This window comes from Procambarus clarkii, chromosome 51 (assembly GCF_040958095.1).
Source record: "Procambarus clarkii isolate CNS0578487 chromosome 51, FALCON_Pclarkii_2.0, whole genome shotgun sequence".
NCBI lineage: Eukaryota > Metazoa > Arthropoda > Malacostraca > Decapoda > Cambaridae > Procambarus > Procambarus clarkii.
Window position 1 is genome coordinate 18,615,217 of NC_091200.1, and position 17,134 is coordinate 18,632,350.

The following is a 17,134-nucleotide window of genomic DNA, read 5'->3' on the forward strand; positions in this document are numbered from 1 at the left end:
CTCCCAGAAGCAACGCATCTGGTATGTACAAGACGCCTTAATCCACTTGACCATCACGACCGGACATAATGAGGTGATAGCCGAGGCTATTTGAACCACCCCACCGCCGGCACTCGGATAGTTATCTTGGGCATAGCATTTTACCAAATCACCTCATTCTTTGGGGCAACACGTGAGGAACACAAATGCGAACAAGCCTGAATGGTCCCCAGGACATATGCAACTGAAAACTCACACCCCAGAAGTGACTCGAACCCATACTCCCAGAAGCAACGCATCTGGTATGTACAAGACGCCTTAATCCACTTGACCATCACGACCGGACATAATGAGGTGATAGCCGAGGCTATTTGAACCACCCCACCGCCGGCACTCGGATAGTTATCTTGGGCATAGCATTTTACCAAATCACCTCATTCTTTGGGGCAACACGTGAGGAACACAAATGCGAACAAGCCTGAATGGTCCCCAGGACATATGCAACTGAAAACTCACACCCCAGAAGTGACTCGAACCCATACTCCCAGAAGCAACGCATCTGGTATGTACAAGACGCCTTAATCCACTTGACCATCACGACCGGACATAATGAGGTGATAGCCGAGGCTATTTGAACCACCCCACCGCCGGCACTCGGATAGTTATCTTGGGCATAGCATTTTACCAAATCACCTCATTCTTTGGGGCAACACGTGAGGAACACAAATGCGAACAAGCCTGAATGGTCCCCAGGACATATGCAACTGAAAACTCACACCCCAGAAGTGACTCGAACCCATACTCCCAGAAGCAACGCATCTGGTATGTACAAGACGCCTTAATCCACTTGACCATCACGACCGGACATAATGAGGTGATAGCCGAGGCTATTTGAACCACCCCACCGCCGGCACTCGGATAGTTATCTTGGGCATAGCATTTTACCAAATCACCTCATTCTTTGGGGCAACACGTGAGGAACACAAATGCGAACAAGCCTGAATGGTCCCCAGGACATATGCAACTGAAAACTCACACCCCAGAAGTGACTCGAACCCATACTCCCAGAAGCAACGCATCTGGTATGTACAAGACGCCTTAATCCACTTGACCATCACGACCGGACATAATGAGGTGATAGCCGAGGCTATCAAGTGGATTAAGGCGTCTTGTACATACCAGATGCGTTGCTTCTGGGAGTATGGGTTCGAGTCACTTCTGGGGTGTGAGTTTTCAGTTGCATATGTCCTGGGGACCATTCAGGCTTGTTCGCATTTGTGTTCCTCACGTGTTGCCCCAAAGAATGAGGTGATTTGGTAAAATGCTATGCCCAAGATAACTATCCGAGTGCCGGCGGTGGGGTGGTTCAAATAGCCTCGGCTATCACCTCATTATGTCCGGTCGTGATGGTCAAGTGGATTAAGGCGTCTTGTACATACCAGATGCGTTGCTTCTGGGAGTATGGGTTCGAGTCACTTCTGGGGTGTGAGTTTTCAGTTGCATATGTCCTGGGGACCATTCAGGCTTGTTCGCATATATATATATATATATATATATATATATATATATATATATATATATATATATATATATATATGTCGTACCTAGTAGCCAGAACACACTTCTCAGCCTACTATGCAAGGCCCGATTTGCCTAATATGCCAAGTTTTCATGAATTAATTATTTTTCGACTACCCAACCTACCTAACCTAACCTAACCTAACTTTTTCGGCTACCTAACTCAACCTAACCTATAGAGATAGGTTAGGTTAGGTTAGGTTAGGTAGGGTTGGTTAGGTTTGGTCATATATCTACGTTAATTTTAACTCCAATAAAATAAAACTGACCTCATACATAAGGAAATGGATAGCTTTATCATTTCATAAGAAAAAAAATAGAGAAAATATATTAATTCAGGAAAACTTGGCTTATTAGGCAAATCGGGCCTTGCATAGTAGGCTGAGAAGTGCGTTCTGGCTACTAGGTACGACATATATACATACATACATACATACATACATACATACATACATACATACATACATACATACATACATACATACATACATACATACATACATGCATACACACAAGCTTCCTGTCCCCGACAAAACAATCTTATCAATTCGAAAACAAAGTATATTGAAAAGTTAGAAGTGTACGATATGATCCTGGTGCCGGGAGCCTCCAGCCTTCCCTACCGGTGCCAGCTGGTGTGACTACCTGCTACCCCTTCACGCCAGCTTGATGGGGCAGGTGTAAACTTGTCAGTTTACCTGGCAGTTTGCCTACTAGCCTTCTGACTTTGTATACAAACCACCTGGCTCTTTGTTTACCATCCAAGTGGCAGTTTGTTTCCCTGTCCACGTGGCAGTTTGTTTACCATCCGTGTGGCGGTTTGTTTACCATCCTGCTCCTCTCAACACCATGTTGAAATGGATAGAAACTCAAGCCACATTTTGGCTGGAAATCCTCACTCGAGCCTTTCTTTCTGTTGTATTCCTGTAAGTATGTCCCAATATGTCCGCCCTGGGTTAGTACTAATGTACTGTACTGGTGTACACACTAGTGTTCACTAGGTTAGGTTAGGGTATGGGTGTTCACTAGGTTAAGATAGGCTATGGAATACGAAAATATAAGTCACATTTTACCGAAATCAATCTAACCTAACCTAACCCAACCAAGCCTAATGGCTTCATGTAAGCTAATACGGTCAATCCTAACCTAATGATACTTGGAGCAAGTAGTAGTGTTCACCAGGTTGTGTTAGGTAATAGAATAGTGGGGCAGGGAGTGGTGTTCACAAACGTTGAATAGGTTATGGAATATTGTGCAGCAGTAGGTAGTGGTGGTCACTGGATTAAGGTAGGTTAAGGTAGGTAGGTGAAATATGTTCTTATACAGTTGTGCTTACCCATCGGTAGCTACGAAAAATTGAAATACTGTACTATATAGCTCTTAATGCTCAACCTACAAGCGTTGTATTTGTTGCATTATATTTTAACTATTCTGATGTACAAATTCTTTGTTGACTGGCCTTAAAGTTGTGAACTAAAGTAGCTTCCAAGGCATCTTTTAATACATTCCACATGCAGACAACTCATACAGGGTACCTTACTTTGAGGTTCCTGAACCGTGTGGTGGTTCCGAGGATCAATGTTCAAGCTCTAGTCCCTGAACAGGCCCCTTGACCTTTGTCATTGATGTACAGTACAATATATTGTGAAAAAAAGGAGGGTTTTAGCTCATGATGGAACCTTGCAGTACCCCACTAACAACCATTGTTTTATCCATTCTAGTATTTTGTTGTTTATTCCATTTGTTTGCAATTTGTGACAATCTTCCATATGACACCTTATAAAAAACTTCAGACAAATCCATATACATTATCACACACAGAGATCACACTAACGTGATGCATCAAATGAATAAATCCACAAGGGCCGTGACGAGGATTCGAACCTGCGTCCGGGAGCATCCCAAGGGCAAATCCTCATCACGGCCCTTGTGGATTTATTCATTTGATGCATCACGTTAGTGTGATCTCTGTGTGTGATGATGTAAGGGCGAAGAGGGAGAACAGCCTGTTGACATAGCTTGGGTGCAGGGGGGTTGTGTAAAAGCCTGGTTTGTGCCTCGGAGAGGCTACGGGATCCAGTAAGTTCAGTAGAACTTCGGTTTCAACCCTTTTCCCTGTCGTAGCTCAGTCGATTAAGGCAGTGTCTGGGATGCTCCCGGATGCAGGTTCGAATCCTTGTCACGGCCCTTGTGGATTTATTCCATATACATTACATCTACTAGAAATCTTTTTGTCTGAGTAAGCAGTTACTGTTTCTCAAAATATGATGAGGTTAGGCCTTTTTTTTTTATACAAAACTGTTGTTTTGATTTTACAAAATTATGCACTGAAAGATGGTGAATAATTTCCTCCCTAAGGATTCTCTATGGGCTTGCAGTTATTTGATTGGTTGGTAGTTTTTCCCCTTAATGTTTTCTGCTTTTCTTAAAGATGGGGGTAACGAGTTTCAGTGATGAAGGTCATCAGCTAGTTTCTTTACAATTTTACTTCAATATCTGTTCACACCTAAAGCTTCAGATTCTTTTAACTTGTCAGTGATCTTCCTGAATGTTTTGCTTGTAACTCATTCTCCTTTGCTTCAATCATGTATCATGGTGTTGGGATGTCTAATATTCTATTGTGAATTTTGATGTAAAGTATTCATTCAGAGTGATGACTGCCTTTTTATTGTCAATTATAACTTGGTTAGTCTCGTTTTTGAAAGGTACAGTACTTCTGAACCTTTTGTCCTGGTTATAGTCCTTATAAAAACATAAAGGATTTAAGATCTTGATGTTTTGAACAAATTTTCCTTCATATGTTCTTTGACTGATGTGATTTTCTGGGTAGCTGAATTTAATGCCCTTTGTATATTTCATAATCAGGAGTGCAAGGTGAGTGAAATACAATAGCAGGTAGTAGTGGTCATGAAGTTAGGTTGGTGAAATACAGTGAGTGTTTAATTCTTAAGTGTAGTTACAGGTTGAAAGCTATGATTGTGGTGGCCTGTCTGCCTTATAATATTTCTCACATGATACTTTGAATCTATTGACTTTTTTGGCATCCATCACCTTTTCACTTAAGTTGTTCGAACCATCTACAGCTCTGTTTGCAAAAGAGAACATTTGTATAATTTTTGCCTGAATTTATCTGAATTTTAGGCACCTGTTTCCTTAGCTTGAATCTTTGGCCTGTGTTTTTAAAGATACAGGTTTAAGATTCCTCCTAGTCAACTAGATTCCTGTTGCTATTTTATATGTAGTGATCATATCACCTCTTTTCCTCCTACCAGCTTTGTTATATTTAACACCTCTAATTTATCCTCATAGCTCATATCTTTGCACCCATTCTAGATTATTGGTGTGTTACTTGAGATATGGACATAACACAACTGCTGCATATTCTAATTTTGGTCTTATGAATGTTGCGAACAGTCACTACTGTTGATCAAGAGGCCAACTGCAAGATTACCATTTAGTGGAAGCATTAAAAACTTGCACATGTTTTGACCAATTACATAAATATGTCATTCTAAATTTCCTTATTCATTACCAAACTAATTACTTCTAATTTTAATTTTGTATACAGAGAGTTGGAGCAAACTTCACCATTTGTCCGGAAAATTCACATAGATGAGCTATGGCTATACAAAAACCCTCGTACACCCTCGTATGTACCAAGTACCATCTTGTGGGTGAGTATTGTAAGATGAACTCCATACTCATTTATTGAAAATCATTGCCACTTAGCAATATTTAAAACTAGAACAGAGTAGCAGTTTCCTAATTTTGTAAATTTGTGACGCTTCATGATAATACTGTACAATATTGTATTATAAAAGCTGTTATTCCATCATAGTAGAGAATTTAATATTTAATAAAATTAAATTTTTTGTTTAGTTCTGTTCAGAATTGTTTGACTGCATAGTATTTCATCGTGATCTATCATTTGTTTCCTTCCTTTACAGCCACTTGTGTTTATAGTTCCCACATCAGTAATGCTTCTCTACTTCATAATAAAGCGTGATAGAACAGAACTGTGTCAAGGTCTTCTTGCCCTGTCACTTGCTCTTGGCTTGAATGGGGTCATCACAAATATCATCAAACTTGTTGTTGGTATGAAAATTAGGCACACGTTAACTGTCAATTTTATTAAAAATGTACATTATTTTACATGTGTTGTTCTTTGAAAATGAGCTATAATTTTAAAATTTCATCACTGCATTTTTCTAAAATGCCATAAAATGTACACATTTAGGTCGACCACGGCCAGATTTCTTTTATCGCTGCTTTCCGGATGGACGTGAGGATCTTGAAGACATCATCGACATAGGCACAGCATGTACGGGGGAAACTTTAATAATACAGGAGGGACGCAAGAGCTTTCCCAGTGGACATTCGTCTTGTATGTATTACCTCTAATGTTTTCAACTTCATATTTCAGTAATTTATGTAGCAAAATCTGTACAGAAGCAACACTAATTTTGATATACCGAATACAATATTCAATACTCAGAAAGGTCATACTATTCTCGATTAATAGGAACTGAATCCTTTCTCATGCATCAAAAATATTAGTTAAACCAGATTTTTCTGGGAGGGCTATTAAGGTGGCTTCCTGTTGCTATTCACTAGTTAGCTTCCTTACTTCTCCAGTCACACCAGACGAGTCAATAAAAGCCTACAAGGGACCAGAGGCCAAAACCTGACTCCTTCACATAGTCACAGAGAGCAGGGGGATCTGTGATCACTCTCGCCATGATGGCAGCCACCTGAAACGTAGGGCAAAACAAAACAGACATCATCATGGTAAATAAATAAATTGGCAAATGGTTTGCACAGTAGTTAGTTCCAACTGCTAACCACCATGTGACAGCACCAGGAGCTGACAGATCAGTCAGCGAGCCACATCAGGCAATCGTCTAATGTTACTTTGATTATTACAGCTTCTCCCAGTTGGCAATAACCCTTTGAGTACCATAATTTTTTTTAGGAGTGCTGGCCATGCTTTGTGCGGGACTTTGTCCCGCACAGGCCCTTTTTCTTATTTGCTTCACAAGCATGTTTACAAGCCTCATTTGTTGTGTAGACTTTGGTTTCACAGTTCATTTTGAACTGTATGTTTCGTTACAGTCTCTAGTCACTTGCTGGTCTTGCAACCCTCTGACAGGGTTGCTTTTCTTGATGGGTTCGAGTGTCCATCTCTGAGAGGCCAGTCTCCTGAGGGAGGGTACCTCATTTTAGGTAGTGTACAAGTTGGTGACTCCTCTGTTAGGTTCTAAGGTTAGGAATGGTCAAGGTTTTCTCCTAGAATGCAGAGAGGGTGTATGTGCTTTTATATGGTGCACTGATGCCTTTCTCAGTTTCTTTTATCTCTTTAGTCTGCATTAGGTTTCTGTTCTGCTCTCAGCAAGCAGCCCTTGTGCCTGGTATCCTTCTTTGAAACTTGAGAACGTTCAGAAGATTTGCAACAAGATTAGTACCAGAATTGAGAGGCCTCAGCTGTGAGGACAGGTTAAGATCTCGCCCTCACAATCTCAGAAGAGAGAAGAAACAGAGGGGATATGATAACTATATACAAGACTTTGAGGGGAATAAATAAAGTGGACAAAGGAACTTCTTTAAATTCAAAATAAGTAGGACACTGGGAATATCAGTGGAAGTGGTGGTGTCATATGTTGAGACCAATTGACCAGAGTTTAATCTTTGACAAGCACAGCTGTGTGACACAATCTTGGATGTGTAAAATGGCTGGGAATGGATAAAGGAGAGATGGGAACATGAGACTAAATGGAGAGGAATAAAGGACAAGATAATGCTATGGGAAGATAAACCTTTACACCTGTTGCACATTGGCTAATTAGCAGTTGGGTCTGGACAATGTGTGTGTGTGTTTTATGTCAAGGTTGCCAATGTTTCCCAGTTGCAGGTTTTGAGGCACTCAACCTCTTTTTTTTTTTTTTTTTTTTTTTTTTTTTTTTTTTTTTTGTACCTTTTGACCTGGCTTGATTTTGTATCCCCGGACTTCCCTGCCTCTATTGAGGGAACCAGATTATTTTCCTGCTTCCTGGTAGGTGCTCGTGACTCATGGGTGATGTGCTTTAGCTTGGAGTTAACAGGCGGGTAGTTAGGGAAGCCACTGAAGGAACTTACTAGAAAGACGCATTTCTTCACATTCAACACTGGATTTCTTTTGTATGTATTATTGAGCACATCTTTCTCTGGCAATATCTTCCATGTATTGTATCTTCTTCTCAGCAGCCTCACTAATACATAAAACACCTCTCCCTTCTTTCCTTTTTCGCCAACTTATAATCACACACATCTATAGTTTTCATCGTATCATCCCTATTATATACACATTTTGTATTCACATTTTCAGTTATCTTAATTCACATTGTTTAACATTTAACCTAATCTTTCTTTAAATTGTAGTCTCCATCTTCCTTACAGTTAGACATTTAGCTACATTTTTCCTGTGATAGAGACTCTCACCTCCCACTTACTCCACACACAGCATACATCCTTCAGGCTATTTATAAATCTTTTATCAACACACACAATACAATTTTCACTCCATTTTAGCCCCCTATGATTAAATAAAATATTTGAGAGAAGCCAACCACTCTCCAAGTACATTCACCTGTTGCCTTGTCTTTATCTTCCTCTAAGATTTCCTTCTCCTTACCTCTCTCTTGCCTATTTATTGCCTTTGCCTCCTCCCCTCATCACAATCAACTTGAGAATGGTCCAGGATGGACCGAAATGTCGTCGTCCCTTCATTTTCAAGTGTGTGGTTTGGTCAATACATTTACCAAACCTTCCCATTGCCATTTGTTTTCATAACTTTGTAACATGGGTCGACAGTTTCATTTTGCAGCCTGGGGTTTCTAAGCCTGTGGATCTTTGGAAAACTGAGTGTTTTCAGTAAGAAACGTGGCCAGGGTTGGAGGCTTGTAATCGGCATGACGCCTCTTATTTTGGCATTGATGATCGCACTTTCACGCACCAGTGATTATCACCACCATTGGCAAGGTAAGAAAGGGAATTTTTCTTATATTGTAGCAACCTACCATATCATTTAATGTTTTTTATTTGAACCTTTTGTAGCTGATTACATTTAAGAACTGCAACCTGTCCTCATAATATATTAAAAATTACAGTATATTGTACTGTACTGTATTTGTGTGCATGTTATACTGTTTTGTGGGCAAATATATACTACCTATGTACCTGTTGATGATTCTGAGGATCACCATCCCTGTGACCCAGTCTCATACCAGGCTTCTTGGTTAGTGGTATGGTCAACTAGGCTTTTCGACAATGCTGCGAGCAGCCATGTCGAACAGCGTGGTTGACCTAAGCCAAATTTTCCTGAAATTTTATATTTTCACTATTTTTACTTAAGAATTGAGTAAGCTTTCCATTACATTGTGATTTGATGCCTGGTAAGCAAATTGGGCCTTGCATATCAGGCTAAATAGTGCAGTTATGACTATTGGGTCATAAATACATATATACATGGTATAATGGGTTTGCAGAATCATTAGTACAGTAAGGAACATGGGCATTGCCATTGAAATAGTACATGATAAAAATTTAGGTATATTTCAAGGCATTTATGTACATTAAAAAAAAATTGTGCAAACTATTCTCCCACAGATGTAGTGGTAGGATCACTGCTGGGGCTCTTCATGTCTTACCTGTGCTACCGTCAGTACTACCCTCGGCTCACCTCCCCACACTGCCATCTTCCTTACCTTATGCTACCTACTGTCCTTCCGCCTAAGTATGTCAATGGCACTCCTAGTGTGGAGGTACCAAACTTCATTGATCCCGAAACTCCTATGGAGGAGCAGATTAAGTGGATGTAGTTTCCTTCACCTTTTGCCATCAATGGGGTCTTCTCTACTTCAAGGCTAGGCAGTGGACATAATTTTAAGAATGTGCAAGAATATAGTTATATAACTCAGGTTACTGGACACATTCCACTGAAATTTTGACTTAACAGGATTCTATATTTTTACTGTTAATGAAAAAAATGGAACTTTGAATTGTTGAACTCTTTAAGTCTAGGGTTGGATATTAGTCTAATTCTTTCAGTTGTTAACATGTAATTTTTATTACTGGAAAATTACATGCAAGTTCTTGCTCTTGTAAAGAAAAAGTACAAAAAGATAAAGAACTGGAGGACCATGCAAGTCTGTTGTTGCAAATGAAACGAAGAAGAAAGATATATTTTAAAATTGTCAGCACATGATATTTTTAATTATTGGTATACAATAATTTATTTTGTTTTATTTAAAGGTTAGTACCATGCCAAAATTGTGTGTTCATTAAATATTAGCATTTTTAAATGGTATTGCTAGATAACATTAGCATTTCTAAATATTAAATAGAGGCATTGTTTGTGGGAGACTTATCAGAAAAACTGTGATGTATATTACCAAATACTGCATAATATATGCATATATAATGGCATCCTGTATTTAATGGATACTATGTCAAATTTATCATTGATTTGGTTGTATACCTTCAGAAATCTGCAGATATAGGGGAACATTAGTAGCTCATCAAATGCAACAGAAATATACTGAAATTCCAGTTTTTTTTCAGTTCCTTAATGGGTTTCAGTGTAACACTGACTACATGGACAAAATACAGTATTTCAAATGTTCCCACACAAAATACCTATGTAAATGTAGGCCTATAAAGTGACCTTTCACATCTTTAAATTGTACAAAGCAAAAAAACAAAATATTTTGTTTGTGGTGATATTTTAAATCTATGTAGAGAACCTACTGAGGAATTGAAAGATGCGATAAGACTGAAATTTAAGTTTTAACTGTTGTGAATATATGGGAATCATGCCATATTTTCTGTACCCAGGATGACATCTGTCATATCACCCCAGGTCCCTGTCCCCACACCACCCCCATCCCAGCTCCCTCATCTTACTGCCTCCTCCCATCATCACCCCAGCTCCCTCACCTCACTACCCTGTCACATCTCACATAATGTACACAGTCTCATTCCAATAATGAAAATGCATTAGTTTTGTTTTCTACGATTTCTTATGTATTCAGTAAATTCCACTATAAAGTATTTTGACCATTCCATATACTGAAAACAAAACATGTGATTTGTTGCCATTCAGTGTGTGCCATATGCATGTCACTTCACCAGTTTTGTTTAGTATTATTTTTTAACATACTGTATATGAAAAGTTTAATGGTGTTAATTATCTGGTATCAATTTGAGACTAAAAAAATTTGATGAGTTTCATTTTCCCATAATTGAGTTCTGTAATATGGATATGTAGCAGTACTGTATTCATGAAATTCAGGTGAGGTTCATACTCGATTGTTACCTCGAATAGTTTTGTATAGAGTAATGCAATATTTCCTTTACACCAAATTTTTTGACTTATCATTAAGTGTACGACTTTCTTGATATATTTATAGTAATAATAACAGCAGGCACTTCCTGTAACATGTAATTAATGTTTGTTTTTGTCATATTGTACATGTATATAACAATTCAGAGCTTGAGAATTTATATCACTACTATATACAGTAGTTGAGATGACTGAATTAGTAGGTCACATTAGCCACAGAGTTCTGTTTGTCCTACCATGGACCATAAGCCAAATCTTGGACACCTTCAAATAAGTACAGAGAGCGGGCAACGCTCCATCACCCCACCAGAAAAACAGCCAGAAAGTCAGTGAATCAACACAGACCATTGCTAGGTAAAAAAGAACATGTCTTGAAACTGTTAAATGGGATCCCAAATATTATAAACAGATTTAAAAATCTCTTGAAACAAGTGCGAGCTCATTAGCACTAACCCCTCGAGGGGTGGAGCTCCAGGTCTTTCCCAGGGTTCCAAGTCAATTCTGGAGCAGATGTGACAAGTACAAACACTGACAAACCTGAAAGGGAGGGAATCGGGAAGCCACTGGCTAATCCAAAAAGAGACATTTCATGTCATTCAACACATTTTTTGGGAGAGCTCCTTGTACCTTCCTGAAGCTAACTACTCGTGGAGAAGAAACACGAGGAACTTGCCATGGAGGAGAGAGGGCAGGTATTCAAGATGAAGAGAGAACTGGAAACAGGGAGACTACCAAGGTAATACTGGCAAGACGAGACCCAAGGATATTAACTAAATACCAGGTCCTCAAAACCATTTAGATTGCCAAATCCCCCCACTCGAATATCAGCCTATGACGTTAGCAGACCACCACAAGAGCAGCACACTTACTATCATCATGGGCACTAGGGTAAACCACAGGTTTACTGGACTTAGTAGCAATGTGGATGATTTTAGAAACATGAACCTTGCAACAGAAAAAGTATCAGCCTACAAAGTATTCAGAGGCAGAATCTGTGGCACAGAGCTGCTACTGGGCACAGCACATGATATACCCCCCTGGCCAAATTAACCAAGCATCAATAACCAAAGGACCCTTCCAGTAGCCTGCCGACTCATTTTTTGAAAATAAAAAGGAGCCGGCTGCAAATGAACATAATGCCTATCAGGTCAAAAAAAATAAAAAATACTAGAAGAGAAGAGCACGAAGCTTCCCAATTCTACACTTGGAGGCAAGAGCCAACAGAAAAGCTACTTTGAAAAATTACATCACACTGAAAGGGAACCCGTAAACCAAGAGGAAAATGAAAGAAGAGTTCACAGTGCTGAAGTAGTACTGTATTGACGGCAAACACAAGTAACAGCGGCTCAGCCAGCGCCGAACAATGAGGCGACAAAGAGTGGTTTTGAGTGCTGGCTATGAAAGCCCAGCCCAGAGCCGATGTGTCTGTAAACACGTCGAGTGACAGCGGAGGATGGAACCCCTGCACATATAAGGGGCTGCCTGTAACTTAATATGCAAGGTGCATAAAATAAAAAATAGGCCAACTTAACTAATTGTTATAGCTTTATTTGGTATAACGTCCTTATCAATATGTCTTTCTTAATATCTACATATATTTATAATGTATAAATATTAAGTGTCCTGACAAAGATTGTTTTTTTTCAATGATGCAGCAAATATAAATCTCTAATATATAAAATGTACTCAAAGTCTAAGACTATTACACTTTCTACTGTATTTGGTGAATCTATACAATCTACTGAACATTCTGAGATATTTGATACTACAAAAGTAGTCTGTGCAACACACTACGTGCTCACCGACTACATCATACAGGGATAAAAATATATTTCATAAGAACCCACCAAAAAATAATAACATTTGAAAGAGGAAGGCAACATGAATTTATAATTAAGATGTTTGATATGTGTAACAAGAAAAATACAAGAAGCATGTACAGTGTAATCTTTAAATTCCTGAAATATTTGTTACTAATATAAACTATTAGTTAAATGGCTTCTAGAGTTTTTCCAAGGTAAATGTGCACTGATACATTGGAGAGAAAAAAAATAATAGAGCATAATTTAACAACAGTTAATGAAAACAAAATTAAATGTAATTCAGGCTTAGTGGGTTTACATATCTTATCGAGTACCTTGCACTATCATACACCGAAATGTCCAAAACGTGATTTAAACTAAAACTCCCAAGAGTGCTGTTATATATATCACCTGGCTCCATAATTAACAGGCAATACAAAATAATCTAGGTTTAATTTGAATGGGCAATACAAAATTTGACAGGTTTGATTTTACAAATACCTGTACTATACCATTACCAAATTATAAGGTGATATATGAAAAAGCACATAAATCTAATGTGTCCAAGTCGAGGGAGTAAGTATTGTATGATCTTTTGCCAAGGATGAGGCAGGGCAGTGTGGGAGAAAGAGGTCTAAATGGGAAAACAGAAATTCAATGAGATCATGGATTATGGTGGAAGTTCTGTTTGAGCCACCACACTGTATAGCAAGAGATGGTTGAAAAGACAAAGATACTGTATTACACCAAAATATACAAGATTGCAAATTACATTGTACAGTGCAACCTCAAGTCAAAGAACCACATTTTGGCAAATTCCGATTTCAACATGCACACTTCCCTGGCCAGATTTACTCACCGGCTTTGTTTAATAAGTGTTTGTAGATTTGGCAGAGTAGGGGATGTTTGAATTTGCTTAAGAAGCAGGGCTAGAGTTCACAGACCTGTGGGAAAGTTGTCCATCATTGAAATTAAAATTTCACTCTGTAAAACTAGCCTTAGAGAATGGGAAATATTAGGGCATGAATGGTAATTCTTAATATAGCTCCAATCACATTTTTAGTGATTTTCGTAGATAAATGCAATATTCGAAGAGTGTTGGGGTCTTGGGAAAACCATTGAGCTTATTTAAAGCAAAATCCTTTTGGGCATTTTTATGAGTTTTGAAGGATTTTATCAGCCTCAATATGGGTCCTCCTTCCTTTGAAAATGAGGTTTCAAAGCTGCATGAAAGGAAAATATGCTAGATGTAGTGAAATCTCCTTAACCACTGTGCTGCTCGGGCTCCAAATATGGCACCTCCCCCACCCCCCTGTGCGTAGGATATAAATTATTGGGAATGTTTTTTTTTCTCTTCTAATATTGTTAAAATACAGTCTCTGATCACAGGAAACTTAAAAAAAAAATTGTATGTGACATACTTTAACCGTGGAGCTGGGAAGTTGAGCAAATTATGGGCACCGAGCGATGGGAGTACTCGAGGTCAGTCAGCTCCGTCACCTCGTGGGGCGGCAGTTGTCACAAATATATTTCACAATTATTTTGATGTTTCTCATTCGTTTCTTATCTGGTATTTTGCTGTAATATTATTCAAGTGTGTAATTTGTGAAATTTATATAGTTTAATCCTTGTGTTGCTAAAGGCTATTTGGCCTGTGTCACCCACAAGCACACACAAAAAAAAACTTCTTAACCCGTTAATTCCCTGATCACAGGAAAAATAATAAAAAAAATCGTAAGTGGCATATATTGGCCACAATAGGTCGGGAAAGTCTGGAGAAGAAAAAAAAAAAAAAGAGGCGCTGATTCAGCAAGCGTCAGGGAAGTTCTGCTTCACCGAAGCTGTCAGGCAGGGGGTTGCCACAAAGATATAATTACCTAATTATTTCTGTGATTTTTTTCTTTGTTTTTTTGGCGTAATATTATTCAATAGATCATTGCTGTACTCAAAATTATAGTGCGCATATTACTGATTCAATTACAGTATTAAGTTCATAAAACAGTGAACAAATACTTTGTCGGTTATTACACTATATACACAGGTTATATATAAGTATCTGTATGTTTTGTTCACCATAATGAACCACTAAGCAGATAATGAGAGTCAAAAAACAACGAGGAGTGGCCACATATGGCAGCCAGCCACTCGCCACCACTCACTCCCTCAAAAACTCCTCACTTGCCAAGTTCCTCCTACCACCATACTGTTTTTGCTTTTATTCACTATATACAGACGTTATATATAAGTATCTACATGTTCTGTTCACCATAACTGTTCATCTAAGCTGGTATAGTGCACAAAGAGCATAGTGGCCACCCTTACCCAGCATGACAAGTCACACAGATGTTGCCACCTGCCTCACCAAAATTCTCCCAATACTTATTTTTGCTGTCATTACACTATATATACATGTTATATATAAGTATCTACATTTGTGTTCACCATAAGGAACCACTAAGTTGGTATGCCGAGTCAAACAGCAGCAAGGAGTCACTGGCTGCCACTCCATTCCTCCCTCACCTCACCTGAATCACCAGCATTCTCTTCCCACCATACTGTACTGTTTTTTGCTTTTATTCACCATATACAGATATTATAATATACTATCTGCATGTTTTGTTCACCATAGCGAACCACTAAGCTGATATAGTGAGTCCAGACAGTAAAAGGTGGTCACACACAATCAGGAGATAACGCTACCTCCGTCCCCACCAAGATTACTCCTCTCACTACAGCACTAATTATCACAACAATCCTGCTATTATAAAAATCCTGGACATTTTTTATCACAAGCAGGGGTCTTCTGTAATACTATCATCACTAAATAATAGCATGTACATACAGTATATATTTTGACATTTCTAGGTGATGATGTGGTCACAAGGTGAACAGCAGTGCTGTGAGCTCATACTGCGTGCACCAGCCTTGGTGGCTCACTCAGTACTGAGGCCCTAACACCCGGGAATGTTGCCCACGATTTTTTTTTAAATGGTGTCTGTTTACAAGAGCCCCGATGAAGGCGAGGTGAACCCCGTGTATCCGCGGGCCGTTTAAATCTTGCGTAGTACTCCAACATGTCATATGACGTGATGTGCAATTTTGGGCGACTCAGACGTGTTGTCCAGTTTAAGGGTTAAAGTGTAGAACATCATTATACTCAAAATTATGGGGGTCATTATATTCTACGATCAATCAAACAGTGTTTTTGCTGTTATTACATTATATACACACACATTGTATATACCCATCTACATATGTGTTCACCATAATGAACCACTAAGTTGGTATGGTGAGCCCAAAAAACATGAGTGAGCTACCACACCCAGCCAGCCCTCCCTCACTCCTCCAACATCTTACTCACCAACATTCCTCCTCCCACCATACTGTTATTGTTTTTATTATACTATTTACACATGTTATGTATAAGTATCTACATGTTTTATTCACCATAACTATACAACTAAGCTGGTATTGTGTCCAAACAGAACAGTGGCCACCATACACTGCATGACGTCACACAGCAGACGATGACGCCACCTCAATCACAAAATGACTTCTCCCAACATACTCCTGTTGCTGTTATTACACTACACACGTTACATATAAGTTTCTACATTTGTGTTCACCACAGTGAACCACTAAGCCAGTATGGTGAACTCAAACAAGAGTGGCTGCCACACAGTGACGCTATCTCGATTCCCTCCCTCCTCACCAAAATTCTTCCTCCAACAATACAAAGCACAGCGCTAATTATCACCATAATCCTGCTATTATCGCAATCCTGACCACTAAATCCTGTAAATGAATAATTGACCACAAGTTTATTTTGTAAAGAAACATAAGAAGTCATTTGAAGATTCCTAGATGGACGAAATAATGCTGTGGTGCTGTGGCCAGCGCTGTGAACATCTTAAACAGCATTGATTCACTGGTATTTGAACATTGTACAGTCATTATTACACTCAGGCTCTTCTGTAATACCGTCATGGCTAAATAATACCAGTTACATATATATTTTGACATTATTAGGCAATGCTGTGGTCACAAGCTGAACAGCAGTGCTGTGAACTCATGCTGCGTGCACCGGCCTTGGTTGCTCATTCAGTACTGAGGCTCTCACACCCGGGAATATTGTCCGCGATTTAAAAAAAAATGGCGTCTGTTTATAAGAGCCCTGAGGAAGCCGATGTGAACCCCATGTAGCCGTGGGAGTTTTGAATGATACGCTATACTTATAAGATCCCTGAGGTGCGTTGCAGTGCAGTGGTTATAAGCAGATTTTTGTTGTACTTCTCTATCACATGACAAGTTGAAATTTAAATTTTGCTTAATGAAATTAGTCTTCAGAGCATTGGAAATATTAGAGTATGAATGGTAATGCTTTTACTGTGACTCTAAT

General features: G+C 39.0%; 1 protein-coding gene across 1 annotated transcript; it reads left to right on the forward strand.

The window, feature by feature from the left end:
- The first annotated feature begins 2,118 nt into the window (after positions 1-2,118).
- Positions 2,119-10,809, forward strand: LOC138351917 (phospholipid phosphatase 5-like). Its single transcript, XM_069304057.1, has 6 exons — positions 2,119-2,483; positions 5,126-5,231; positions 5,505-5,652; positions 5,795-5,941; positions 8,404-8,571; positions 9,199-10,809. Exons 1-6 carry the CDS (start codon positions 2,407-2,409, stop codon positions 9,408-9,410), a joined length of 858 nt encoding a protein of 285 aa, XP_069160158.1. The 5' UTR covers positions 2,119-2,406; the 3' UTR covers positions 9,411-10,809.
- The last annotated feature ends 6,325 nt before the right edge of the window (positions 10,810-17,134 follow it).